The 27,408-nt window shown below is 36.2% G+C and overlaps 2 protein-coding genes across 3 annotated transcripts in view; one reads left to right on the forward strand and one right to left on the reverse strand.

The window, feature by feature from the left end:
• Positions 1-11,141, reverse strand: part of LOC146000496 (uncharacterized) — a 159,768-nt gene extending 148,627 nt beyond the window's left edge. For both annotated transcript variants that reach the window (XM_083138224.1, XM_083138225.1), the window contains exon 1: positions 10,919-11,141. In XM_083138224.1, the coding sequence (XP_082994350.1) occupies positions 10,919-11,092 (174 nt within the window). In that variant the 5' untranslated portion in view covers positions 11,093-11,141. The remainder of the gene's footprint in view (positions 1-10,918) is intronic.
• Positions 11,142-11,463: 322 nt separating this feature from the next.
• Positions 11,464-27,408, forward strand: part of noi (splicing factor 3a subunit 3 noi) — a 51,171-nt gene continuing 35,226 nt past the window's right edge. Inside the window, exons 1-6 of the mRNA XM_083137446.1 lie at positions 11,464-11,668; positions 17,681-17,728; positions 18,972-19,130; positions 23,136-23,208; positions 23,970-24,061; positions 26,044-26,265. Of these exons, the coding sequence (XP_082993572.1) occupies positions 11,573-11,668; positions 17,681-17,728; positions 18,972-19,130; positions 23,136-23,208; positions 23,970-24,061; positions 26,044-26,265 (690 nt within the window). The 5' untranslated portion in view covers positions 11,464-11,572. The remainder of the gene's footprint in view (positions 11,669-17,680; positions 17,729-18,971; positions 19,131-23,135; positions 23,209-23,969; positions 24,062-26,043; positions 26,266-27,408) is intronic.

A 27,408-nucleotide genomic window follows, 5' to 3' on the forward strand; every position in this document is an offset into this window, starting at 1 on the left:
TTGCTAACAAATGGGAAACAAATAAGTGTGACGATATAGGGTCATTACATGTCAAGTGAACCAAATTTTGGTCAATTTAGAACGTGACCATCTCTAATTTTATTCATACTTAATTGTCATGAAGTACTACCCTAAGGTAGGAAAACTGCAAAATTGTAGTTTTGTATCTGTTCTAGTTCTCCAGTTAGAACCCTATGAAATATGGAAAACAGAACAAGTTTCGGCACATTTTACAAAAAAAAAAACCTCATAAATCAAGCTAGAATTGACGTAGAAGGTTGGGATAAGAACCAAATTGTTGCTTTTGCTATGAGCTTTAATTAGATATATGACATGACTACTTTTCATTTTTTTTTCATTGCAAGGTCATTCAAACTTTTCTTGAATATCGAATTTTTAAAAAACCTATATTTTGAAAATTTTTAAAAAAGCACATAGAAACATACATATTTCAAAATCAAGTCTTATTAGTTTTGTTATGCGATCGCAATGAGATCATAGTTTCTGACATGTATAAACAAATACTATACACCAGGTAAGACCATATGACACGGGAATATTGCAATATAAATTCCATTCCTTTGTAAAGGGACTATGTTATTTACCAAATTGGCCAAATGGTGAAATAATGGGATACGTAGACAAGAGGCGTAACTTGGGGCCTTGCTTTTTGTGAGGGCGAGGGCAAGTTTTGGAGCGAATTTACAATACCGGAAGTATCTTTCAAATTCGGCTGAAATAAGTGGGTCCGTGAACGGAGTAAAACACCTTTGACTTATGAAGAAAACAACTATTTTTTGCAATGATTAGCGTTTCAAAACTATGTTTATGAAGACCCTGAATTTTAACAATCCTTGCCTAACCTAACCTAACCTTACCGTGAATGGTTCGTGGGGCAAACATTTTTTCCACCTTTTGCAAGATGCCATTTTCTCAGACAGCGTAACGAATAGGAAACTTCACCTGTTCACATCATCAAACATGGCTACCATATTAGTGTATCGACAATCATAGTAGTAATATCCGCACATAATTTTGCAATTTCTAGACGTGACAGCCAATTTTTAACTGCAGATTCGTGATCACGAGGCCACAATTAGTGAGTATGCAGAATTTGAAAGCAATCTGAGATACTTCTGGTATTGTAAATTTATACCCAAGTTTTTAACAAATATTTATTAAAAAAAATAAAAAAAATTACAATATATATATTGTATATACTTCTCCTATATGAAGAAATTAGAATGTAGAAATGCTCATTAATGTCGTCGCAGAGCAAGCTGTCCTTTTTACCACAATTGACGCATGTGCAGCATGCACCGCATGCGTTTAGGACATGGCTCTGCCTTCAGGTATCCTCTTTATATGATGCTGGGTGGTTGCTGGAGGCAATTGAAAAGGTGGAAAATATCCTGGTTATCTTTGCCGGGGATCGAACCCTGGTACAGGGGCGGCGCCAGAAAGTTTTCACCGGGTGGGCAGAAGCTGTATATTGATAGATTAGGGTGGACAGTTATAAATGTAAGGCCATATATGTGTATGACATATACGTATGTATGTATATAATATATGTATATGTATCCCCTCTTCTCTTACACTCCCAATTTCCCTACACTTCTTTTCCCTTTACTTTTCATCTTTTCTTTTTTACTCTTTAATGCCTTCTTATATCTTTCTCAGCTTGTTACCTGTTTCTCCCTTTCACTCGTTCCAATTTTCAAATGTTTCTCGTAACTTGCAGACACACACACATGTGTGTGTGTGGTGTTTTTCCTCTTTCATTTCTAATCTATTCTCGCATCTTGTTCCACTTCTTTGTCTCCGATGGACACAATTATTTCAAGGAAGTTTTTGTGTGTGGGCTGCCATACATTCTAATCACATTCTTTCATTCATGTCAATGTAGTGAAATAAATATGAATCGGTTGCATCACATTTTGTCCTTCAAGTGCAATGGTAGACAATGGTGAAGAATAAAATTACTTTCTCTTAATTTAAATGCACGTTTCTGATCATTTTATTTCAGTTTTTGACTGAAACTTGGGGGTTAATGATCACTTTTCGTGTCTTGCAAGGTTATTGCAACTGCCAAATGTATCTGAATGAACGTTTGCAGTAACGGCGATCGGGTGCCAAAACTTGGGGACAAGGACAGTTTACTTTTTTCGTTGAAAAGTCTTAGCATTAAGAGGTCATAGTGCGGGTGCACCAAGTGGCAAAATGTTGCGAGGGGAACTTTCCCCCTTGCTCCTCCTAATCGAAGCCACTGAATATTTGGATTAAAATTAATGTCTTATTGTGAATGTACACACACACGCGCGCGCGTGGAAAATTACATTTTTCTTCATTCTGCATATAGTATCCCAAGTCTTATGAAAGACTATTTTGACAATACATCGCCCAAAAGTAATGATCAAGTAACATTGAAAAATCTGTTAAGAATTGAAGAGAGTATTTGTTAAGTTGCTATTAGTTTTCTGAAGTTAGTCTTCGTTACTCATGCGGGAGAAGTAACACACATATAGTTACATGAACACATGTACTGACGTAACAAGAAATAGATAGTTTATATTTTGTAGAATTTGATTTTGAACACAAGGAATTCATCGAAATTGATCACCATACCCGGTAATTCATTTCTTTTTCGCAGATAACTTGCGTTGTAAGGCGCGACCTTTTCGAAAGCTTTAACTTTAATCTTGCAGGTGAACGAATCTCTGGCACCTGGAACCACAGTAAAAATAATAATTTGTGGGGGTTTGTATTTTCAGTGTCTGCGTGTATTTGTTTTCACCCTTCGTCACTTTCATCTAATCAGCATTGAACCTCATCGTCACCATTAGCCAAATTACTTCACATAGAACAAATCAGTAGAATCAGCAACAACTTACTCTTCCAAAAGCGGAGTTTCATTAGTTCATACCACTTCGAAAGTTGAGGTGGTAGTTTCAGTTTCACATTGTTTCATTCTTGGATCAAGGCAGCTAACTCCGTGAACAATAACGTTGTTTTCCGAAAATCTCAAACATTTCTCTCTGGCAATACACCCTTTTAAATGAACGCATCTTCTATGGTGATAATATAACACGTTCCCTGCGAGTTATTTCTATATATATTTTATCTCCAATGACATAACGTTGGCAGCTTATAATGAAGAGGTTCTGGCTTCTACTGCCCCCTCCCCTGGTGGAAGCACAATGCACACTGGTTCGGACTCCCATTTAAACTGTAGGTTTAGTCCCGATTAGCCTATCTGAGCATAAAAGTGGATTTAAAAACAAATAAACAAAATTTTCTAATGGATACTTCATGACACCTTTTTCTTTACTTCATCTGCATCTACACATTCTGTTGACCTTTTCGGCTGAACCTCTGATGCTTCTAAAGTTTAAACCATTCTTATTGTGATTAGTTCTCTGACGCCCTCAAAACAAAGCTTTCCTACCAACCCCTTTCTTCATTTAATTCTACGTAAGTTAATCACAAGAAAAATAGCATGATTACGTAACTGATAGCAAAATTTATGTGTGGAACTAGGATTTCTAAATAGAATTAGCCACCCATTATCAATTCAATAATTCTGTTGCTTTTCCCAAACTCACGTAACTGTTACATCAAAATGTATACACCTTGGTATTGTAGTCATTAGTGTGATTACTTCTTCTTAGTATTTATTAGTAGAACTAATACAAAGTTGTTGTTTGTATACCACGTAGATATTTGAAGATGACATGTATGTAAAAATTGCAATGAAATGAAGAAAGAGACACTTCTGGACCTAATTAAAAAGTCGAAAAAATTTATTGTGTTGCTGGTTGAAGCAATGCTAAGATGGTTTTTTTATTTGTTTTTTTAGAGATTATTTTATCATACGTAGGCTTGGATTTATATATGTGAAGGCCCGGAGCTTACAACACCAAGACCCCTCTCCAATCCTCTCCACAGTTTCAGTTATAACTTTTCGCTAAGCTAGTACATGGGGTGGTTAGTTGTACGTATTTCTACATTTTTTTCATCACATCCGAAGTACCTCCTTTTATTCTTTATGCAGTACTTTTCCAAGCAGTTTTCCCCAGAGAAGGCCCAGAGCTGCAGCCCTCAAGGTCACCCTAAATCCTGATCTCATCTTCATACCCTGCATAATTTTGCACCTCTTAAGCCTACTAGCTGCTTCTAATCATAGAAGTATTCAATTGATGACAGTTTATTTTGTTTCAAGTTCTCTAGTAATTTCTTTTGCTTTCTAATGACAAAGTTAAGACAGCTTTTTATGGGATGATGATATGTGAACTTTTCTAGTATAGATAATATTTATGAGTAAAATATACATGTAATGAACACCAGAATACACTTATTTATTCAAACATTCACATATCCCCAAGTATTATGTACTTGTTGAATTTGATTGGGTGGGCAAGCGGGTGGGCACAGGAATTTTTGGGTGGGTGCTTGCCCACCTGTGCCCACCCCTGTCGCTGTCCCTGCCCTGGTGTCTCGTATGGTAGTCAGATGCCCTAACAACTGATCTACCGCAGCCTTAAAATCACTAATAATTTTCATATTAATTCAATTAATATTCCACTTTTTGTGGAATGCCCCTAATAATAAAAATGGCAAATGAAATATATTCTGATTTTACCTGAAAAATTATACGTCTCACATTTCATGAAATAAAAATTGAATACAATTTTCATGTCCTTTACCACATGTCCTTTGATGTTTCCAAAAAAAAATATTTCATACCGTTTAATATCTCCATTCTTTAATCTGGCAGCAGCTCGTGCTGCTATACAATCACATGTTAATAAAAGCATATAAGCATGAGTAATCTGAAGCATATGAAATGAAACTTGGGGAAGAAGAATAGCAAGTGTTTTCAACTTAACTGACAACAAATTTACTCCTTACGTGCACCTGTTGACCAATCACAATGGAAATTGTTATACGTCAGAGAGATGGAGATTGTTATATGTCAGAAAGATGGAGAGAAGTTCTTCTTCCTAGGATATGCATATACAAAACCCCCGGACACACGTTCCTTTTATTTTATTGTGATTTCATCATGCTACGAATGCAATTTTAACATGGTTCTATTTCGATACTGCAGAGTTTTAGAGATTACTTAAAATTTTCTTCAATATGTGCTTTCGTAGTTAGCTTAGGTAGGCCAAGTTTTAGCATTAAAATATAGTACCTAAATGCATTCTACTAAGGATCCGATTTACTTCTACATTAATTCCCACTAGTCTACAATACTTAGTCGCTTGTCAACGGAAAATACATTGACCATGGGAAGAACGCATGCTTGCGTAAGGTAATTTTTAAGTTGTTCTTTTCAACATAAATAACTTTTTTCGAAAGTTATTCCAAAACATTGCTCATTACTTTATGGAAGGTTCAAATTTCGTGCAACAATGATTGCCAATATTCTACAATAATTAGTCTTCCTCCAAGGAGAATTTGAAAAAAATCATAAAACAATCGAAACCGTTATTGAAACAAAATCTTGTGTGTTCCTATGACCTACACATCCACCTGATTACTATGTTGTAAACAGGGGCGGCGTCAGAAATTTTCGACCGGGTGGGCAGAAGCTCCTTATTGATAGATTAGGGTGGGCAGTATAAATGTAAGACCATACATAGTTTATATGGTGTATGTAAGACGTATGTATCCCCCTCTCTCTTACACTTCCGATTTTCTTCTTACTTCTTTTCCCTTCCCTTTTCTTGTTTTCTTTTTATTCTTTTCTAATCTATTCTCGCATCTTGTTCCATTTCCTTTCGCTTTGTCTCTGATGGACACAATTATTTCAAGGAAGTGTTTACCCATGCGCAGCCATACATTCTAATCACATTCTTTCATGCATGTTAATACAGTGAAATAAATGTGAATTAGGTTTAAGCTTGTGTTGCAAATACAAGGGACATACTTGACAATGATAGAAAGTGTGACGGTAGTTCCTGAGCATAGTATTTTCATCGTATGAGTTTTTAACTGAAAGAGTTTTTTTACTTCTTAGGGGTCACTTTTCTTAGCTTACAAGGTTTGTACAACTGAGAAATCTATCTCAATGTTTGTAGTACAGGCGATTGGGTGCCAACATTTGAGGGGCAACGACAATATACTTTTTCTTGGTAGAAAAGGCTTAGCATAAAGAGGCCATAGTGCGGGGGCAAAATGTCTCAAAATTTGGGGATGGAACTGCATCCCCCACTTCCCGGTCCTCCTAATCGCCGCCACTGAATGTTTGGATTAAAATGAACGTCTTATTAGGACTGATTTAAAACACACACGGAAATCAAATTCTTTGTTCATTGTCCATGAAGTATTCCTAGGCTAACGAAAGGCTAACCCCGTTTTTCTCACTTGGGCTTTCTGATTTGTACACGGTCGCGTGCTCCGATGTTTTTGCATTCAAACAAAAGTTATCCGAAGTAGATTGCTCAAATAGTCTCCGAGATATACTAATTTATTCTCTAATATGACATATTGCGTCATATTTCAGCCTGTATGAGGACTAGAGACTTGAAAGAAGTTAAGTTCCCTTTGTTGCAAAAAATCTATTCTTTGAAAACAATGTAAAAGTTTGCGCCCTTTTCCAAAATAATGGAAGAAGAAAGGGCAAACGTCAGATTTTTTCATTGAAATTTGGGGACTTGGCCCCTCCCAATCCCGTTTTTCTCACTTGGGCTTTCTCAATTGTACACGGTCGTCGCGTGCTCCGATGTTTTTGTTTTCAAACAAAAGTTATCTGAAGTAGATTGCTCAAATAGTCTCAGAGATATAACGTTTTTTTCTGAAATACGTGTAAAAATTTAAAAATCGCACGCAAAGGCCACGGCGAGAGAGGAGTTACTTTTGAAAGGTTTAAAGGTTAAATATAACAAATCAACCACAACTTACTCTTCCAAAAATGGAGTTGCATTAGTTCATACCTCTTAGAAAGTTGAGATGGTAGTTTCAATTGCACAGCGTTTCATTAGTAGATCAAGGCAGCTAATTCCGTGAACAATGATGTTGTTTTCCGAAAGACTCAAATATTTGTCTCAGGCAATCGCCCTCCTAAAATGGACGCATCTTCTGTAGTGATAAAATGCCACGTTTGGTGCGAGTTCTTTCTGTATATTTTTCCACAAAGGCATAACGCTGTCGCATTATAATGAAGAGGTCCTGTGTTCGACTCCCTCCTCCTCTGGTGGAAGCACAATGCACACTGGTTCCACGTTAAACTGTAGGTTTAGTACCGATTAGCCTATCTGAGTATAAAAGTGGATTTAAACACAAACTAATAAAATTGTCTTCTGGATACTTCGTGACATAACTTTTTTTCTCTACTTCAGCTACATTTACAGATTCTGTTGACATTTTCGGCTGATTCATGTAGCACAATTTATGTGTGGAAAGAGGATTTCTAAATAGGATAAGCCACTCATTAGCAATTGAATAATTATGTAGCTTTTTCCATACATAACTGGTTTATTAAAATTTATTCACTGCAGTATTGTAGTGATTTTTGTGATTCCTTCTTATTAGTAGAATGAATATAAAGTTGATATTTCGCATACCATATTGATATTTGAAGATAACAAGTATATAAAAATTGTAATGAAATAAAAAAAGGGACACTTCTGGAATTTTAATGCCGAGCTAAATACAAACTATATTATACTCTCTAGCATACTTAAACCCGAAGGTTTATGGCTTCAGCAACAGAAGCCTTCCATCTGTCCCTATTCGGGGCAAGATCAATCCAATCTTTTTGATCCTTGCCGATTTCTTGTAGGTCCATCTCAACTCAACGTTACCCCTCCATCCTCGTCTTGGCCTTCCTACTGGTCTCTTACCATCAGGTTTCCCAACAAGAATCCTGTAAACTATTTTTTTCCTCTGCCATTTGTGTCACATGGCCTGCTCATCTAAGTCTTCTTGATTAAATTATTCTAATAATAATAATTAAAAAGTCGAAATAATGTATTGTGTTGCCGGAGGAAGTAACGCTAAGATGATGATTTTATTTGTTTATTTGGAGATTGTTTTAACCATACCCAGGGCGGGATTTATATACGTATGTGGAGGCTCGGAGCTACAGTCCTCAAGTTCACCCTAAATTCTGATCTAATCTTGATCATACCCTGCATAATTTTGAGCCTCCTAAGCCTACTGGCTGCTTTTAATCATGGAACTATTCATTTTATCACAATTTTTGTTTCAATAGCTCTAGTAATTACTTTCACTTTCTAATGACAAAATTGGCTTTTTATGGGTTGATAATATGTGAATATTTCTAGCATAGATAATGTTCACAAGTAAAATATACATGTTATGAACACCAGAATACACTTATTTATCGAATTATTCATATATCTCCAAGTATATGTACTTATTGAATTTGATTGGGTGGGCAATCGGGTGGGCACAGGAATTTTTGGGTAGGCACTTGCCCACCCGTGCCCACCCCTGGCGGCGTCCCTGGTTGTAAAGATAGCCAAGTGTCGTAATACCCCATCTAGTTGGCTGCACTTTTTAACACTCGGTGCAGTGCAGGTGTATCCAGTGTAAGGAAATTATGTTCAACCAACTAGACTGAAAGCGGTGTTAGAGTTCAGAAGATTCAACAAATGCCTGTGCGCTGCTTTAAACAGTCATTTGATTAGTTAGCACGCATCACGTGACCATACATACACCGGCCGGAAGGTAGTGCAGACACCAATTACACTACTTGACTCCAATCCAAATCAACGAACTAGACGACTCTGTTTTGCACCGTGCAACCAACTAGACACTTCGGTGCAAAGAGTCTTAAAAACAGCACCCAACTAGATGGGGTTATATGAAGAATCGGTAAGAATATGAGCTGCTTAGGAAGAATGCGGTTCATAATTTTTTGGTAATGTTTAGTAGTTAATAATTGGGAAAAGCAAGTTTGAAGGTGTGGTGAAAAAAAATATGGGAAATACGTGTCCAGGTTGGGTGCTCTTGGAAGGAAAAAGTGACATGGTGGCTCACATCCCTGCACAACTACGTTGTTAGGTAGCTAGGTTTAGTTCTCTTAGCCTAAATAATAATTTGTCATTCTATTTATGCTAATGAAACCTAACCTAACCTTGCAGGCATTCCTTGTCGAAATAATGAAAGAAACTGTGCGTATGTGAGTGGATTCCGAAGTGACAAATCAACTCGAATTCCGCGAAAGGAAGAGACTCCCTTATCGAACACTTGAGCAACCTTGTGATCTGATGTCAAGGGAAAAAGGATTTTTATTTTAGGCTAGCTTGGTTTAGTTCTCTTAACCCAAAGAATAATTTTTCATTGTATTTATGCTAATGAAAACTAACCTAGTAGGCATTCCTCGTCTGATGTCGGAAAACAAGGTAGCAAAACTCCTGTGCGGAGAGGAAGACCCCGAAACACATGACAGCAACTGTACGTAAACAATATGGAATGGAGAAATGCATTGCTTTTAGGGAGCGATTTTACAATACAGGGAATTTCTCCATTTTGTTTGAAATTCGGCATACTCACTAATTTTGGCCCCCTAATCACGAATCTGCAGTCAAAATTTGGCGCTCACACGTGGAAATAGCAAAATAATCGAAATTAAGTTCTTATTTCCACACCCTCGATTTCCAAATTTCCCGCCAGTTCCGGGCTCCGCCCCTGGGGTAATCGACCTACCGCCCCCAACCGCTATCGCGGCCCCGCCTCCGCTCCGGCTTCCCGCCTATATCTATAGACTCCCTGTTAAGGACATGTTAGAAAGTGTCCGGATTCACCTGCCCCCAAATAAGCGCCAAATTTATACGCGAGCGCCAAATTTTAAGTGCAGATTCGTGATTAGAAGACCCAAATTAGTAAGTAACCGAAAATTCAAACAAATTGGAGAAATTCCCTGTATTGTTAAATTATACCGCTTTTAGTAGCAGGAAAAACATTTTTTAAGCGCAATAATATGATAGTAATCGGAAAAGTAACACTGGAAAATGGAAGTAGAAGGTATGTACTTTCAGGGGATGTATATAAATCTTGTTCGTCTATTTAGAGGAAAAAAGCAGCCCATGCTCTGCAGTGAGACCAAAGAATCGAACTAAGCTCATGGCCGGTGTACCATCACAAATATATGCAGAGATTCTACATTACTACTTTCGTATATGTGAAACACCTAGAAATCATTTATTTCACACTTTCTTACATTGCTAACCTACTATTCTGCATTGCAGAACATTTCTTTAGGTGTAATAATGAATTTCTAATGAAAATAATGCCTATTTCTTACATTTCCGAGTACTTACAGTTCTTCGTTATTTCGATTCTGTAACATGCAATATGGCGATAGCGTACTGGTTCATTGCTCGTTGTGCCAGTGTTTTGTCGATTTAGAGTGTGTATTCAGTGTTGCAACCTTGTTCACCGAAAAATACCTACTTTCGTGCACGGATTTGAAATTATGCTAATACCTCGCAAACCATTGACGTTAGCCTCCCAAACCATTGATGTTAGCCCCAGAAAACATTGATGTTAACCCCACAAACCATTGACTTTAGCCACAGAAATCATTGACGTTAGGCCCACAAACAATTTCCCGTAAGGTTAAGTTAGGCAAGCAAAGTACAATCTGTAACACGAAAGTAGGAATTTTTCGGTTAAGATGGTTTGAAACTCTGCATACCCACAGATGATAGACAACGCTAGCGAAGATTTGCCCGCCATATTGCGTGTAACGAAAGCGAAAAAGCAACGAACAATAAATACTGGTAATGTGAAAAAATTACAATTATTTCAGCGAAAAAAGCAAAATCCTACCTTAAATAATGTTTCGCAATGCATAATAGGTAAGTACGAATGTAAAAAATCACAAAATGGACGAGTGAAATGTGTTTTGCCTATATCAAACTGGTACTCTCGAGAAAATACTCACAATGAGTGACAAAAACTTTAGCATCTTTCCTTGAATATCACGATTTTGACCTTCTTCGAATTTTACGTGAAGTTTTGAACTGGTCTTTGATAAACATAACCGACACAATGTGTGGTAGTCGTCTCCGATTACATTGCGCAGGTTTCGGTACTTGTTTGAATATCTTGTACTCATTTTTTTATTTGAAAAAGTCAAAAAAATATTTTGTGAACAATCCTCGACGTGAATTACCACAGCGCAGTAAGTTTACTATTATCTCTTGCACATGGCCGAGGCGAGGTGTTCTTATTTGTCCCACAGAGCCAATCCGTTCTTTCAAATAAATATATGAAATGAAAAATACGCCGGATATAACCAGCCATATAAACTAGAAACTGTCGTATATTAATGAACCTATAAATAATAATGTGAAATCACAGTAATAAAAATAAGTGTTTCTCAGATCCGGGATTAATCGCGAAACCAATCGATGGTCACAGCATAGTTTTTAATGTAACAGACTAGAAGAAGAAGGGGATAATCTGTGAGAGTGCATTGAATGAAGCAAGAAAATGGAATAAACGAAACTAGAACGTTGTAACGTAACCAAAGAATTTTTTTGCTGTGAGCGAATACTAAAAAAAGCAAGATATTGTTCTTTCTATATATTCCACCATGGAGACAATATTAGAACAACAAAGACGATATCATGAAGAAAGAGAACGTCTTATGGATTCAATGGTAAAGGAAATGCTGCACAAAAAATCGACGGTAAGTTCACGAAATAAGTGAGACAGGTACACAATAAATAGTATTTGATCCTTCAAAATGCTTTATTCGATTATTTTCAACTAATACACAGTTGACCTAAAGTCCTGAAGATCGGGCCGAAGATAATGTATTTTGGTACCCTTGACCCTCTGTACCCCCTCGAGAAAGGATTTTTCATGGGTTATGAAGCGTATATGTTGTTTATGAAAGTTTCCCATTGTTTTAGCTAGTGGATATGTGTTATTCGGAAGTATATTTGTTACCTTACCGTGATTCAGAACAGCTTGACAGTTTCGCGGAAGTGAATATAGCACCCAACGCATCATTCCTCAACACCACCTATCATTTTATATGTTCAGGTTTGGAGCTGATAGCAATTGGCGAAATGTCCTTAGTCTACATTAATGTTAAAGTTTTTGGTACTAGTTTACTATCCTTCGGACACATTTCTTTAATTTTACAGGAGAAAGTACATACCAAAATGAGGTTATTTATAGTTTAGGAAGATCTTGGAAGTGTATTTTCCCCTTGCTTAATTTTTTTTTGCCAGTAAATCATGTAATTTTCGACATTAATGTCACTCCGATGCACGAAATCTGTTCCCTTGATGTCCGTCTACTATGTGAAACAAATTTTTACGTGCGTTTAATGACGTAACAACCGGTCAGTGTTTCCAAATATGGGGTTTTGTAACTGTGTAACAGTTCTAGAACATAAATAAACGTGAGTTACTGTTCATCATTTCTGATGACGAACTTGCGACAACATGACGTGCACAGGATCAGTGGCATGCTCAATGTGAGGTTGATGGGTGTTATAACCCCCCCCCCTTTCGCCCAGTATCTCTAAGGCTATTTATGATTGGTTCGTGGGGCTATCCGTGAATGGTTCGTGGGGTATCCGTGAATGGTTCGTAGGGCTATTTATGAATGGTTTTTGGGGCTATCCATCAATGGTTTGTGTGGCTATTGTGAATGTTTTTTTTTTGGGGGGGGGGCTATCTGTCAATCGTTTGTGATGACATAATGAACACGAAAGTAGGTATTTTTTGGTTAAGATGGTTGAAACGTTGCATACCCCACTCCAAAATGACAAAGCATGACACGTGATGATCCATGACAAGTGCACACTATATTGTCTGTTACCCAAGCGGAACAAGGAAGACAGATAATGACTCAAAATATGAAATGTTGACACTATTTTATGGAAAAAGGCATAACTTCACCTCAAAGAATCTTCCGCAATGCAGAAAAGGTAAGTATAAATGCTAAAATGAACGAAATAAATGAGTGAGAGGTGTTCGGGCTATATCGCATAATTACCTAAATCGAAATTTGGGATTTTTGCCAATTGCGTCTAACCCATTTCACTTGCAGTTTCAGTAAGAGGTTGGAGATTTGTAATGTTATGTTTTGGAATTAGCTAAATAATCTTACATGATGTAGCAACCAAAAGACAAACATTTGCTATTTCGTCTACAGGGTATTCAAAAAGTCAGGCAACCGAAACTTACGTAACTTTTGTACAAAGAGTTATAGAGACATTAATCTTCAACTGGGTATTAACTTTGTCCATGTTAAAAATTTTAAAAAAAAGTATTGGAAAATTGTGTGCTGTTCATGAACGTTCAGTGTGAGGAAAAAGTTACTGAGGTGTAAAATTTTTTTGTACAAAGTGAAAATGATCATGGATAAAAGCCAGCTGGCCCTGCTGTTGTGGTGCACCTGATAGTGGTTCATGCGTGGGAATGAATGTAGAAGTAAATCGGAACCCTAGTACAATGCATTTAGGGACTTTATTTTAATTCTAAGAGAACCAAACGTAACCTGCCTAACCTAACCACGAAAGCATATATTGAATAAAATCTTAAGTAATCGCTAAAACTCCGCAGTATGTGTTAATAGACATACATCGAAATCGAACCATGTAAAAATTGCATTCGTAGCATGATGAAATTGCAATAAAACAAAAGGAACTTGGGCCCAGTAGGGTAACAAAGAAGTATAGTTATGAGTCAACCCAGTGAAACAGTATGTGTTTTATCAGTCTCACAGATTAGGTAAACAGCGTCCGTTAAGGCATGCCACTGACAACTTATTGCACAGTAAGGGGTCCGGAAACTCTTTGGTTAGTGTTTCATTCAATATTTGGTGTGAAGAAACTGGAAACGTGTGCAGGCATGCATTGATGCTTTTGGCGACTGATTTCGACAATCTCTGTGGTGTCACCATGCTTCTCATATACTAAGCTATGTCCGTAACAAATTTCATTGCATTATGAGGGGCTGCACATTTTAACATTGAGATGATTATTTCCTTCACAATCCATATTTGAGGGCCCACTACCACAGACAAATTACAGTTATGTGTGAACTACTTGTCTTTGACCGAATACCACTCTTTTTACCTGACCCTCTTTTACACATTAGTAATTTTCCCCATACTGAACATTCATGAACAGCACAATTGTATAGTTTAATGTGTAAATAACATCACCATGGACAGAATTAATACCCAATGTAAGATTCATATCTATCTCTTTTTGTACAAAAGTTACATACAGTTAGTCTTGGTAGCATGACTTTTTAGATACCCTGTAGCTACTAATTTGTTTTTGCCATACGTGAGTTTATGTATGTTCTTACCCAATGGCATAGTGGTAACATTGTTGACTTGTAATCAACGAGTACCAGGTTTGATCCTCAGTGGAAATATATTGCATAAAGATTTGGATTCCATTTTAAGACTGTAGGTCTAATCCTGATTAGACTATCATGAGTTTAAAATGAACTTAAGACAAACTTTCACTTTCACAAACTTGTGTCGTTGAAGTCACAAAAAATTAAGCAAATGTTAATATTAAACTTTGTTTCAAGTCAATGAAAAACTTTACTATTCATAATATGTATGCAGAACCACATGCATGTAAACTCCACATTTAATACTTAAGATCAGTATGCTACTACAAGGAAGATTTATATCCCAAAGTAACTTATAATTGACTACTGTTGGAAAATTGCTGAATATATATGAAGGAATAAGCCTCCCGGATCGCATAAAATATTGATGTCACCTTGTAATCAAGGGTTTCCAAATTCATTTCGCAATGGAAGCACAGTGACTCACTTCCCATTAATTAAGCTGTAGGTCCAATCATAATTAGCATATTTGAGCATACAAAGTGGACTAAAACAAACTAAATTTTACAGAGAGAAAGCCAGGTTTTTAATTAACTTTTTTTTCTCTTGTGCCCAATCTTTTTTAGTTTCTGCCTTATTTTGATTCCACCGTGCACTTGGACAGTGCTTCTTTCTTCTTTTTTTGCTTCATTTGCATGTTCACATGTCAAATTCAAGCAGTGAAAATTATATCATACTATTAGATTAATAAAAATCCGTGACTCGACAGCCTGAGTATTTACATACCGTGTAGTTATATTTAATAAGCCTACTGAAATAAAGCCGGTATTTTTGCAACTACTGCCTGTGTCAAGTTATGAATTCCATGTCGAAAGTTGTATTTTCAATTAAGATGTGTCTTTTTACAGTAGAGATACAAATGATAGCTGTGCATCAATAAAAATGCCGGGAAGTAATGTATTTTCATTGATTTGAAACACTTGGAGAAAAAAGTCGTGCAAAAAGACACCTGTTTATTTTCCAAAAAGCCATTTTTTTTCGACCACTTCCAACTTTATGATTCATGTTAGTGTACGTACAAACGGTTTAAAACCAAGTTCTTTGGCCAGAGATAATTTTCAATTCATTATAATTGTATCGTACACACACCTTAAAGAAATTTTCACTTAAGGATGGTGCTTGTGTATAAATTCCCCTTATCACCATTCCTACCACACCTGAAAATTGTTATATGCAATCACTGTTGTTAGTAAATTAGAACTGACAAAAAAATTTTACTAATGTCTCAGGAAGAGTTTATAATCTAGCATCTATCTCCATTTTTGTGTCGCCGGACCCTGTGGCCGAGTGGTTATCACATTGTGCTGCGACGCCAAGGGTCCTGGGTTCAAATCCTGCTCGGCCTTCGTTGTTTGTGAATGTCCATTCATCAATTTCATTACTCATTCCCATCTTTGCAAATTAACATAATGCGAAGTAAAATAAACTAAATCATTCAATCCAGTTTTGTATGATTCATGTTGATAATGTGTAGTATTTTAAAAACACATGCTAAAAACAAAACAGTAGGTTTAAGATTTCATGTTATTAATCTTCTATATATATAAAAATGTATGTATGTATGTGTGTTTGTTCAGCAGTAACTCTCGAATGCCTGGAGCGATTTCAACCAAACTTGGTACACACATCACTTGCAATCTCGAAAGAAATACTGTGGCGGTAAGACACCCCCGGCTCCCCTGGGGAAGAGGGTGGGAAGGGGACATAAAATATTAGTTAACAGTAGTATAAGCCGGAGACACATTAAACTCGTTTATTTTCAAATAAAAATCATTGCTACTAACCTCATATGCATACCGGAACATTTTTCAAGCTGGGGATCACTTTTTTTCCATGAAAAAAGCGTTATTTTTAACATTATGATAATTTATTGGTCGTTGCTAATTCGGCGGGCAAATCTTGACTCACGTTGTCTTTCGTCAGCTGATATGCAGTATCGTCATCTGATGTTCAGTGTTTCCAAACTTATGAACCGATAAATGCCGCACAAACTATTCACTAAAGGTTTTTAAGCGAAAATTGAGGCTAGACTCTACGTCCTTATCTGCATGGTGATTGCTTCTTTGCGTTCGTGGTGCGGCACCCGGCATCTCTTTGGTAAGTACCTTTTTCTTTTTACACTTTCTGTTCACGATAGCCCTACTACCCATTCAAGGGGTCAAGGTATGCCTACGAGGTTAGGTTAGGCCTGTTAGGTTAGGTTCCATTAGCACTCATTTCACCCCTAAATATGTGCTTCATCATGTAAATAATTCCTCAGTACGTTCAATTACGCATGTCCAGACAACATCGGTTTTTCTCGATTCACTCCTTCAGGAAATTTTTCCTCGCTTAGAGATTTACGTTGTTGAATTCCTTATAAAATAAGCTTTCCAACGATATATGACACGTATTCCTTAGGAAAAGGACGTAAACTAGAGTCTTACCTTAAATTGGGAAGAAAAACCAGCTCACACGTCATCTTGTAAAACTACCGCGTGGTTGCTACACTGACAGGGGGTTACATGATCGAACGCACAGAACATTTGATTCACGTAGTCGACTGTAATGGCGGCACGAGCTATCGTACAACGGAGATGCATGAATGACGAAAAATACCTTACTTACAGGCCAAATAAGTTGCACGATTCGAAAAATCAATTTCCCCGGCTTCAGAAAGTCCTCAAGAACGCAATTCCGTAAGTACTTTCTCGTCTTTTCTCCTGTAAATTTTAAGAAATCCGTCTCCTGCTTATACTATCATTACCAAAATAGCATTCTGTTGCCTGTCATTTTCGTGTCATGTCCTGCAAGTTATGCTTCTTGCAACACAGCACAGCAAAGTTGGTTGCCTACACAGAAGGTGCGATATTGCTATCCTCGACCAATTTCAACCCATATCACTTACAATCTGGAAAGAAATGCTGTGGGGTTAAGACACCCTTGGCACCACTAGGAGTGGGGCTGGAAAGGGGGTGACGTAAAAATAATCAAAAATGACCGATATTAGTGTGGAATCCATAGTTTTAGGGGTCACTAAGATGAATAGTGACACTCCCAATGCCGTTCAACACCAAGTTAATTTTACACTATAGTTAAAATTCATTTTTTTCCTATCTAATAGAAGATTGGGATAAATATCCGGGCAATGCCAGGCAATCAGCTAGTGAGTAAATAAAAGGTTTGCTACTTAAGATGTAGGCTAATTGTGTATTATTTCCTTTAGTATGGTCCCACCATAATATGATAGTGAATTTGTCAAATCAGTTGTGTATCTTGTTGTGTACTTACTTAGTAAACAGCTATTCATTTAATTCTGCCCTTTTTCATTGCAGTTACGGGAGTCTATAAATTCTGACCACCGCCTGAAGATGCTTCTTGATGTAAGTAGCCAACAGAAAATATTTCACTCACTTAAAATTGATGCTAACTCCTCAAATCATCCTTTAGAAATGCTCTTGCAAATTTAATCTTCGTTAATGTTCATTTGTATCAAGTAAACTTTATGCTTTAGATAGATAATATTTTTACATGCAAACATGTTAGGTTCAAACCAGGGTTGTTAAAGGTCTAAGAATCCATACATTCTATGGGTTCTATTGACTTCCATAACAGGATCAGAACAATTTTTCTTTCATAATTTAAAATTTGGCCAAGTTGCGTATTGTTTATATCAATACTTAACTTTGACCATATTTAAACTGATCCAGAAAAAAGGTTCCTGGATCGTATATAGATTCATCCGGGAAAAAGGGTTCCTGGACAGTATTTAAATTGGTGGGATTTCAAAAAAGTAGCTATTAATGTTGAAAAAAAAAAACAACTTAAAAAATAACTTATGCAAGCATGTGCACTCCCAACCGGCAAGTCATTTTCCATTTATAAAAGCGACGGTAAGCATCGAAAAGTAGTGGGAATGAATGTGAAAGTAATTTAGAACCTTGCTGAAAGTAATTATCATAGTTTTCATTTCGAAGAAGTCCAAAGTATGAGTAAAATAATATGTTAGAACTACGTTGCACAAAAATTCCAGTTTTGCAAACTTGATGCATCACACGGACTACTACCGATGCCTGTTTTCCTCTTTCTGAATGTTTGCAGGAGGCTTGAATGGGTTTTGTGTTGGAGAGCAGCAGTAGCGACATCTCTGGTAGTAATCATTCAGGGATATTTTTTAATGCTAATACAACTGAACGTAACCAGCCTAACCTAACCTAAAAATAATATGATTATTAAGGAAATATTAAGGGAACCGAACTGGCCAGCCTAACCTAACTAGAAAGATGTATTTAGGGATATAATGTAGATGTTCCAGATTTGATACCCGGTGGAGGCACATATTGGTTTGGATCCTACTTTAAACTGTAGGTCCAGTCACGATTAGCCTTTCTCTGTATAAAGCAGACTTAAATTTAGTAGTCATTTTGCATTTTGAGTAACAGATGACAAAGATCATGAGTTGAGCACTTGGCATACTCGGACACCAAGGTGTTGAAGAAATTGAAATCTGTAGGATTCTCCACTTCTAAAAAGCTTGTAATTTTTAATCTTATTGGTACCTGTCCGATATCCAGCAAGTGTTTTTATTAACTTTGCAATGTTATTTTGAAGCCTGTAATTTTCCAGCAATACATGGATAGCACAAACAACTTGAAAGAACTTTATGAAGACAAAGATGGACTTCGGAAGGAAGAAGTAGCTGCTTTGTCTGGTCCAAATGAATTGTCGGAGTTCTACACAAGGCTGAAGGCTATCAAGGAATTTTATAGGAGGCATCCAAATGAGGTAAGTACTAGCAGTATTATACTAATCACAGGCCCAACTGGTGGCTGACCTACTTTTTGCTACATAGCTCCATCTGTCTACAGATTGTCTTTGGGAGTGTATAGATCGGTAAGTGTCATCAACCTCAGTTGCAGAGTAAAAACTGCAGGGGTAACATCATTCTCCCATTACAACATTACCAAGCGTGCATCTGTTTTTTGTCAGTTGATTTTATTAGCTTGTTTCTTCAGTTTGTGTGATTAGTGCACTAATTTTCTGTGCTTTGCGTACTATTGTACAACTTTTATCCAGTAACGTTTTTCTTCTGATACTGTGTTTTTTGAGAGCACATGTTCTCTCATCGTGAAATGAACCATGATAGACCTGTGATCGGCGCAGTAACAATCTCTACTGCTCCATACAGTGTTCTTTCTTTCTTTTGGTGGATTTTAGGTCAGAGATTTACTACATCTTTGACATTATTGTCTGTTTGGTTCCGTGTGTTCATGTACACAAGGATGGCAATGGAACATCTATTTCAACATGAATTCTTAATATTAATGGGAAAATAGTGTGGCAGAAATAATCACATACCGTATGGAGACTAAGTGAATATATGCAAGCGTAAGTTACACAGCCAGAACTTTAACCCTTAAACACCAGCTGTGACATGTACATGTGACTTTTGGAACATACTGTGATGGAGATAATGTTCGAAGATACATGTTTTGAGTGCTGCATGACCCTTGAGGTATAAATTTAATTTTTATTCTATGTATATTTTGAGAGGCTTTAAAATGCCCATCAAAATCAAGTACAGATTTTACTTTAGAAAATATTTGTTCTCTGAAAGCATCAACAGCAAGTGTGCAATTCTTTTCATGAGAATGAAACACACATCACACGATGTGCAGGTACTCTTTTGAACCCTCATATCCTGGAATTCCCTACAAAGATCAAATTTGGTAAGAAAAGAAAAAAATATTTTTTACTTTCATCTTCTTCTTCTACTCCTTGATAAATGAAAATATTACAGCCTAATTTTAATGAACAAAGCAAGTTAGGATTTGTAGTTTCTGAGATTTAAATTTTATTGAGAACCTTGTGGAATTAATAAGTTGTCTGTCCACTGAAAATATGCTCAACTTTGTTGCACACACAGAGAAAGTCAGCCTCAGAATTCAAGGGTTAAGTGTTATAGATCTTAACTAGGTTATAGCTGTGACTTAAACATCCAACTTAGATATCATGGTAACAAAGAGGGGGCAGTGCCTAATTTCGAGTCGCACGAGCATTAAATATGAATTACTGGAGAATGCCAGGCCCCAAGTTACTTGAAAGCAGTGGCACTCTGAAAAAAAGGTCCAGTCTATCATGGAAACCAGTGGCAATCATAATCGTAGACCTGTCAACAAGGGATGGTTTTGGGATCTAATAAGAAATAAATTACGGAAAGCTGGAATAGATTTCATTATCTTGCTAGCAGTTTCCTTATTTACATGTTAATTTTCATCCCTCGATCATACCAGATTTGAAGACCCATTTTTTCCCCCCAAATATCTCGCTTCAACATCATTTTATAACAAAACAGGTTATGATTAGAGCCACATATTTATGGTGAATATGTAATCAAGATTTATTTACAAAAACGGCATATTTTGGGATCAAAATTGATATATGAAGTGGCATTTTGGTGTTAAAATGGTGAATAAAAACCTACATCTGATTTAGAAAAACTACAATTATTACACAAAATTAACATTTCACTTCAAATAGTGATAACATTTATATATGTAGTTATCAAGAGTATTAAGTTTCTTCCTGTGTAAAGGAGTCCATTTTCGCTTCTTACTTACAGCAGAATTAATCAATTATATGTGATTTGCATAACTCGTAGGATAATTCAGACCTAAGATGGTGTTGTGTTGGTAAATAAACCCTAAATTTCGTGTTTAAAATTTGCATCAATTTGTGACAAAACAAGAAAGCAAAATGCACCTTGCACAAACATGAAAAATTAACATTACAGTAAAACCTCGTTAATCTGGACCCCGATAAGCCGGACTTTGCTTAATCCGGACAGGCAAAAGGCAAAAAAGAACGATGCAGAGCCTGGTCCATCGGGCACATCATCATAATATGGGTATCACGTATGTACGTACTGCATTCTATTGCTTTACATTTTACTGTACTGTATAGTGTAGTTAGGCCTATGCCCTTTAAATACACCATAATAAACGAGTTTTGTTGCTATAAACAGAGTTTTAATGCACTTTCTACTGTTCTTTTAGGTTGTTTCAGTTAATCTGGACTTTCATTAAACCGGTCAACTTATCCCCCATTAGTCTGGATGATTGAGGTTTTACTGTACAATGTATTATTTCACATTTCGTGTTTTCATCAGCAACAAAACATGTATGCCCCTAGTTATCACAAAAATTCATCTGCATAAATTCTCTACAATGCACTATTTGAGTGCTAGAGGTGCCAGTAATTTCACATTTTTTATTATCCCATTTTGCAAGAGTGAAACTCAAGGAAACATTTTTTGCATAATAACTTAAGGTTCTTATTTCCAATTAAAATAACTGTTCTAAATGTCCTAAGGACGTATGATTGATAATGTATTTTTCAAGTAGTAACATCTCTGCATTAATTAAACAGTAATTTTATAATATTTTATATAAAACAAATAAAGATAGATGACTGTATTTTTACTACTGTTAAAAACCAAAATTATCTTCTTATATGTAATTTTATCTCTTGTCTTCAACCGGGAAGATTTTTTTGTAAGTGCATATCAACATCATCATCATCACAGTCTTCTTCTAGAATGGTGTCACAACAATCCGTCACGTATCATTCAACCTTTAAGGTATGACTATGCCTATTTGAATTGCCAACATGTAGCCACGGTAGCTCAGTCGTTAGGGCATCTGACTACCATGTGAGACCCGGGTTCGATCCCCGATGGGGGAGTACCGGGAATTTTTCCATCTGTTCAAGCGACTCCAGCGCCCAGCCTGTGTTGTATAAAGTGGGTACCTGGAGGAAACTCCTGGGGGGAGGGTAAAGGTGACGAGGGTCATGGTGCTGATCACATCACCCCCACCTTAGGCCGTGATCAAGAATGTGTGGGGCCCTAACCCCACATCCCCTATACGCCTCCATGGCATGGTGCATAGCACAGGGGAGCACTTTACTTTTTTTTAGCCTTTCATAAAATGGTATCTGGGTGCAGGGATAAATGTCACCAGAATATGCATGGGGTGATATCTTCTCTTGGTAACACAAAATGTTTTTCACACAACAAAATATCAATGATATTGCTCCAGAGTGACATAGGTGCATGCTCGATCGTTGCTCCCATGGGACAGCAAATGTACACTCTTTCACCTGCAAAATGGGTTCACTTCCTCAGTTCCGCAAAACATTTCTTGCATGATGAATACCAATGATACAGGTCCATAAGTGTGTACTTGTTCTCTGCCAGAACCCTGTCACTTCGCTCATTGATGCAATATGTTCCAATGGAAGGTGAATAATAATGAGATACATCCATTTCATGTAGCTGTCAGAATTATTCCATGTATGACATGCACCATAGTTTCTTTTTGAGCTAAAATTTTGGAAAATGTGGAAGCTGTAAGTAAATATTGTACATTTTATTTTCTAAACCTAAAACACCAGGCTATTGGATTTTCATGGTATTTTTCATTTTTTAAAGCACGAACTGTTGTGAAATTTGCAAAAAGGGCGACAGTTCACATTTTATGTGAAAACTGCATTATTTTGCAATTTCAGATGCATGAAAAATATATTTAGAACATATAACTGCACGTACAAAAACATTTTTTTGCAATAATGTTATGAAAAATCAAGGTCCCTATGTACAAAATGACACATCAAATTATTCAGAAAAACATATCTACCTGTGTTTAAGTAATAGTGTTGGTGGGAATGACTAACAATCTGTTTTAATACATTTTTCATGTGTACCTTTTGCTTTTTTCTTCTCACAAATAGATCAGTATTCCAATGTCAGTGGAGTTTGAAGAATTGGCCAAACAAAGAGAGAACCCATCTGAAGAATTTTCAAGTAAGTAGAAGGATATTTTTGGATCTTATTGAGAATGATGCACTTGTTTGGAAGTTATCACTTTCTCATGCAATATTGGCAGATGGATCAGTTGAATGTAGGTCTAATCAGTATTGGCTGATACAACTAGTATTTGTTTCTGAAAGTATATATTCACCAGTACCACCTGATGTTTTCCATAATATGGGTAATATTTTATTGTGATATGGCCATGATTTAAATTTGTAAATTTAAATTTAAAATATTTCTTGCTAAATTATAATTTTACTTTTACTCTGTTGTTTTCTAGATCTGTATTGATTTTCCATCTGCATTACTGATGTAGTGCAGTATGATTTCTTACTTCCTTGTACCCTGAAAGTAAAGAAAATATGAAAAGAATCTAGTAACATTGATAGTCCTGATAATTTCAGTCATTTTTCATGAGTCACTTTTTTCTCTTTTTTTTTACATACGTGTGACTGCTTTTCACTAAACTCTATTTTGCATATACTGCTTGAATAACTTCATAACTGATATTCAGGTTTATAAGTAAGAAGATAACGAGAAAATAATAATTTAGATAAGACAGTAAATTCTTCAGTATTTTAATGCCAATTTTTACGTCTCCTGATTTGCTACTGTAATGCATGGTTTAATTGGCTATAGTATTGAGGAACCACTGCAATGTATCAAGAACATTGAAACATAATGTAAATATTAATCTCTTCATGATGTATGGATAACGCGGTTTGATGGTAATACCTATCTCTTCTTTTCAGATCTTGTGGAGTTCACAGATGAAGAAGGATATGGGAAATATTTGGACCTACATGAGTGTTACGAAATGTTCATCAACTTGAAGGGAATTGAAGTAAGTTCCTGAAAGTATCAGAGCTGTTCAATTCTTTTATAAAGAGGAATAACAATTCCACATTGCAAAAATAAAATTTTAAATAACTATTATTATCAGTGGCTCAATGTCACCCATTCACAAATGGCTTGTTTCTTTTTTGGCCTATGTTAAATACAGTGGGACTCTGATTTTACGTTTCCTGGTTTTACATTTTCCTGCATTATACATCCAATATTCAAGGTCCCAATAGAGCTATAAAATTTTCCTCAATTTTACATTTTCCTATATTTTAAGTTTTTTCAACTTGGTCCCCTGAAAAACGTAAAATAGAAGTTCCACTGTATATGCATATACTTACACAGGAATAGAGAAAGTGGCAGAGGCAGAAGGGCAGATAAGCAAAAATATGTGAGGTAGCTTAACGCATACCCAAGGGAGACTTGTCAGGCTCACCACTTACATTTTTTCAATTTTTCAACTGAAAATTGTTATAAAAATTTGATAATGAATTACATTGTTTCCTAGGGTATATTGAATTTTCTGTATTAGTTTTGTTCATAAAAAAACATAAACATAATGTAAATAGGAGGCAAAATGCAGTTAGAGGTGCCATCTTTAAAAGCATGTCATTTGAAACACTCATGCTAGTGAGAGTGTAAAATTGGTTGCTAATGATAGTATTTTTTTCTAATTATTATAATTAATAAACAACTGCGCCTCTATAAACAAAGAAGCTTTAATAAAAAAATATATTGGTTCTTGTGAGTTTTGGTGAATGGTAAAATATGTGTGTGACTCATGCAATAATGGTTATTAGTTTCTCTTAATGATGATAATTTTTGTAATCATTATAATTAATAAATAACTAAACTTTTATAAACAAGAAAGCAAGAAGCAATTCAATAACAAAATGGTTTCTTCAATTTTTGTGATTCGAAATAGTGTGGGCCCTCCCCCTCGGTAAGTAAGTTTCTCATACGGCATGGCTAAGCTAGGGTTAAATATTGTAATTATATTACAATAACTTCTTATTTGTGGTAATTGTTTATCGTCTCCTATCTCACATATTTTTTGTTTACTTATACTTACATATGTACACAACACAATGGTTAAATTTTTAACTTAACTAAGTTTGTATGAATGTAAATATTCATATGTATAGCACAAACATGGTTGCAATTCATTTCTTACACATATATACCAATCAATGACTTTCCAGGAATGGTGGCACAGTGTCACCAAAATTGATTTGTGAATGAATTTTGTTTTTTCACAAGTAAACTTAACCATTTTTGTATGACTTTATTTACACTTAATTATGAGAAATTTTATCGTAAGTTATTGGTTTTGTGGGATGTAAGGAGTGACCTTCTGGTAAGGCACCCAAAAGTCAGCCTCACTTCCACGTAGTACACCCCTGTAACTGCTTTTGGGGGGCCAACGAGGCTCTGGCATCTGTACCTACGGCCAGTATAATCCTCTGTAAGGCTGTGTTGTCCTGTGTCTGCCCTTCTGTGTGCTGAGCGCCCCTTTACAGCCTCAGCTTTAGCATAGGTAAGAAAATTTTAGTTCTCACGGACAATATAGTTTTAATCCTTGACATCACAGACAGTATTGTTTTAGTTCTTGTTTAGTAGTGAATATATGAATTAGATGTAAAACTTGAGTAAGGAAGTTTTTTTATTGTTTGAGGCTTGTCCTGAATTTTGTTTCAGTTAAGGGGTTTATCCCATTATTGTGTGGTGGGCCAAAATAGCCTCCATACTGAAGTGCCCATAACATAAAATTGAATTGAATTTGTGTTTTAAGTTCACTTCATGCACAAAAGGCTAATCGGGACTGGGCCTACAGTTTAAAGTGGGATCTGAACCACTGTGTGCCTCCACCGGGAATCGAATCTGGGACTCGTAACATAAAAAATCAATCAATCTTTATTGGTTTTGAATACTGTTTTTTAAAATTTAAGTTTCTTTAATGTAGTTTTGTTTTGTTCTTTGCAGAAAGTTGATTATATCACATACCTGACAACATTTGATCATCTATTTGACATCCCCAAGGAGAGGAAGAATTCTGAATATAGGAGATACCTGGAAGCTCTTCTGGATTATTTGCATGACTACTTACTGAGAGTGAGGCCATTGTTGGATATACATGTTGAAATGGAAAATGTTCTAAAAGAATTCCACTCACAGTGGGATGGAGGAAATTTCCCAGGATGGCCTGTAAGTTTGTTCTTGTTTTCAGTATGTTGTTAATTTTAAAAACTTCCAATTTTTTATTATTTATGCAACAGTTACTTATAGAGGTTCTATTAATTTTGGTGGTCTCTTCCACCATCCGCTTGGGATCTCGTTGCTTCACTGCTGGACGGACTTCAGGTTCCTGTTTCCCTGTGTGCCGCTAGGAACACTAGTGTAGCCAGTTCATGTGCTGTGTGCTCTGGGTTTAAATTGTTTCAATAGCAGGGGCCTGACTGCTGTCGATGTTCACATCATGTGGAAAGTGCACAATTGCATGCGTGTCTTTTATTTTGGTGTCAATCAGTGTGTGCGATGTATGCCTGACTCAAACTTTTTTCTTTATATTTGTTGAACTTGAGGTGCTTTGCTAGTCCAGTAGTTGGTTGAATTTTTTTGCATCCGATAAATGCTGTTTTACATGCTCATTGATGGTTTTGATTGATCTGCCAATGTAATGCGAATTTCACTCACACTGGTTGTCATATATACCTTGGTTGTCAAGATGTGAGAGGAAATATTGTTTCTGTTTGTTTAGAGCACTGGCTATTTTGCAACCGGAAGCCAGCCCAGCAGCGAAGCAACGAGTTCACAAGCGAATAATGGCAGAAGCCATTGGAATTAGTAAATTTCTACAAGCAAGTTTTGTGAAAAAAATTGGCAACTCACTTACATTTATTTATTATCAACCGTGTCTTTTATTCCCCAAACATGAGTTCGAAATCTTAGATTTGAATACTGAAGATGATGTTTGATTATCCTCAAACAGTTATGTTTCTGGAATGATAATGATTAATAAACAAAATCAAGGGATTTGTTTAGTAACCTTAACTACTTTTAAGAGCAGCAGTAAATAACAAAAATAGAAATAGATGATGGTATTGCAAGCAAAAATTCACACTGAACTGAACATATCATTCAAACTTCGGATCATTCAAGTATACAGGGTGGTACATAAGTATGGCAACACCCATCTAAAACATTTACAGACTGTGAAACAAGAATAAAACAGACCCATACATGATACAGGGAAGAGGGACACAAGATAAGGTATGAATCCAAGCAGCCATCTTGGATTCAATTGAGTGATTGATTTAGTTTATTTTACTTTGCATTTTGTGCCTCTCG

This window comes from Lepisma saccharinum, chromosome 16 (genome assembly GCF_977018435.1).
Source record: "Lepisma saccharinum chromosome 16, izLepSacc3.1, whole genome shotgun sequence".
Lineage (NCBI taxonomy): Eukaryota > Metazoa > Arthropoda > Insecta > Zygentoma > Lepismatidae > Lepisma > Lepisma saccharinum.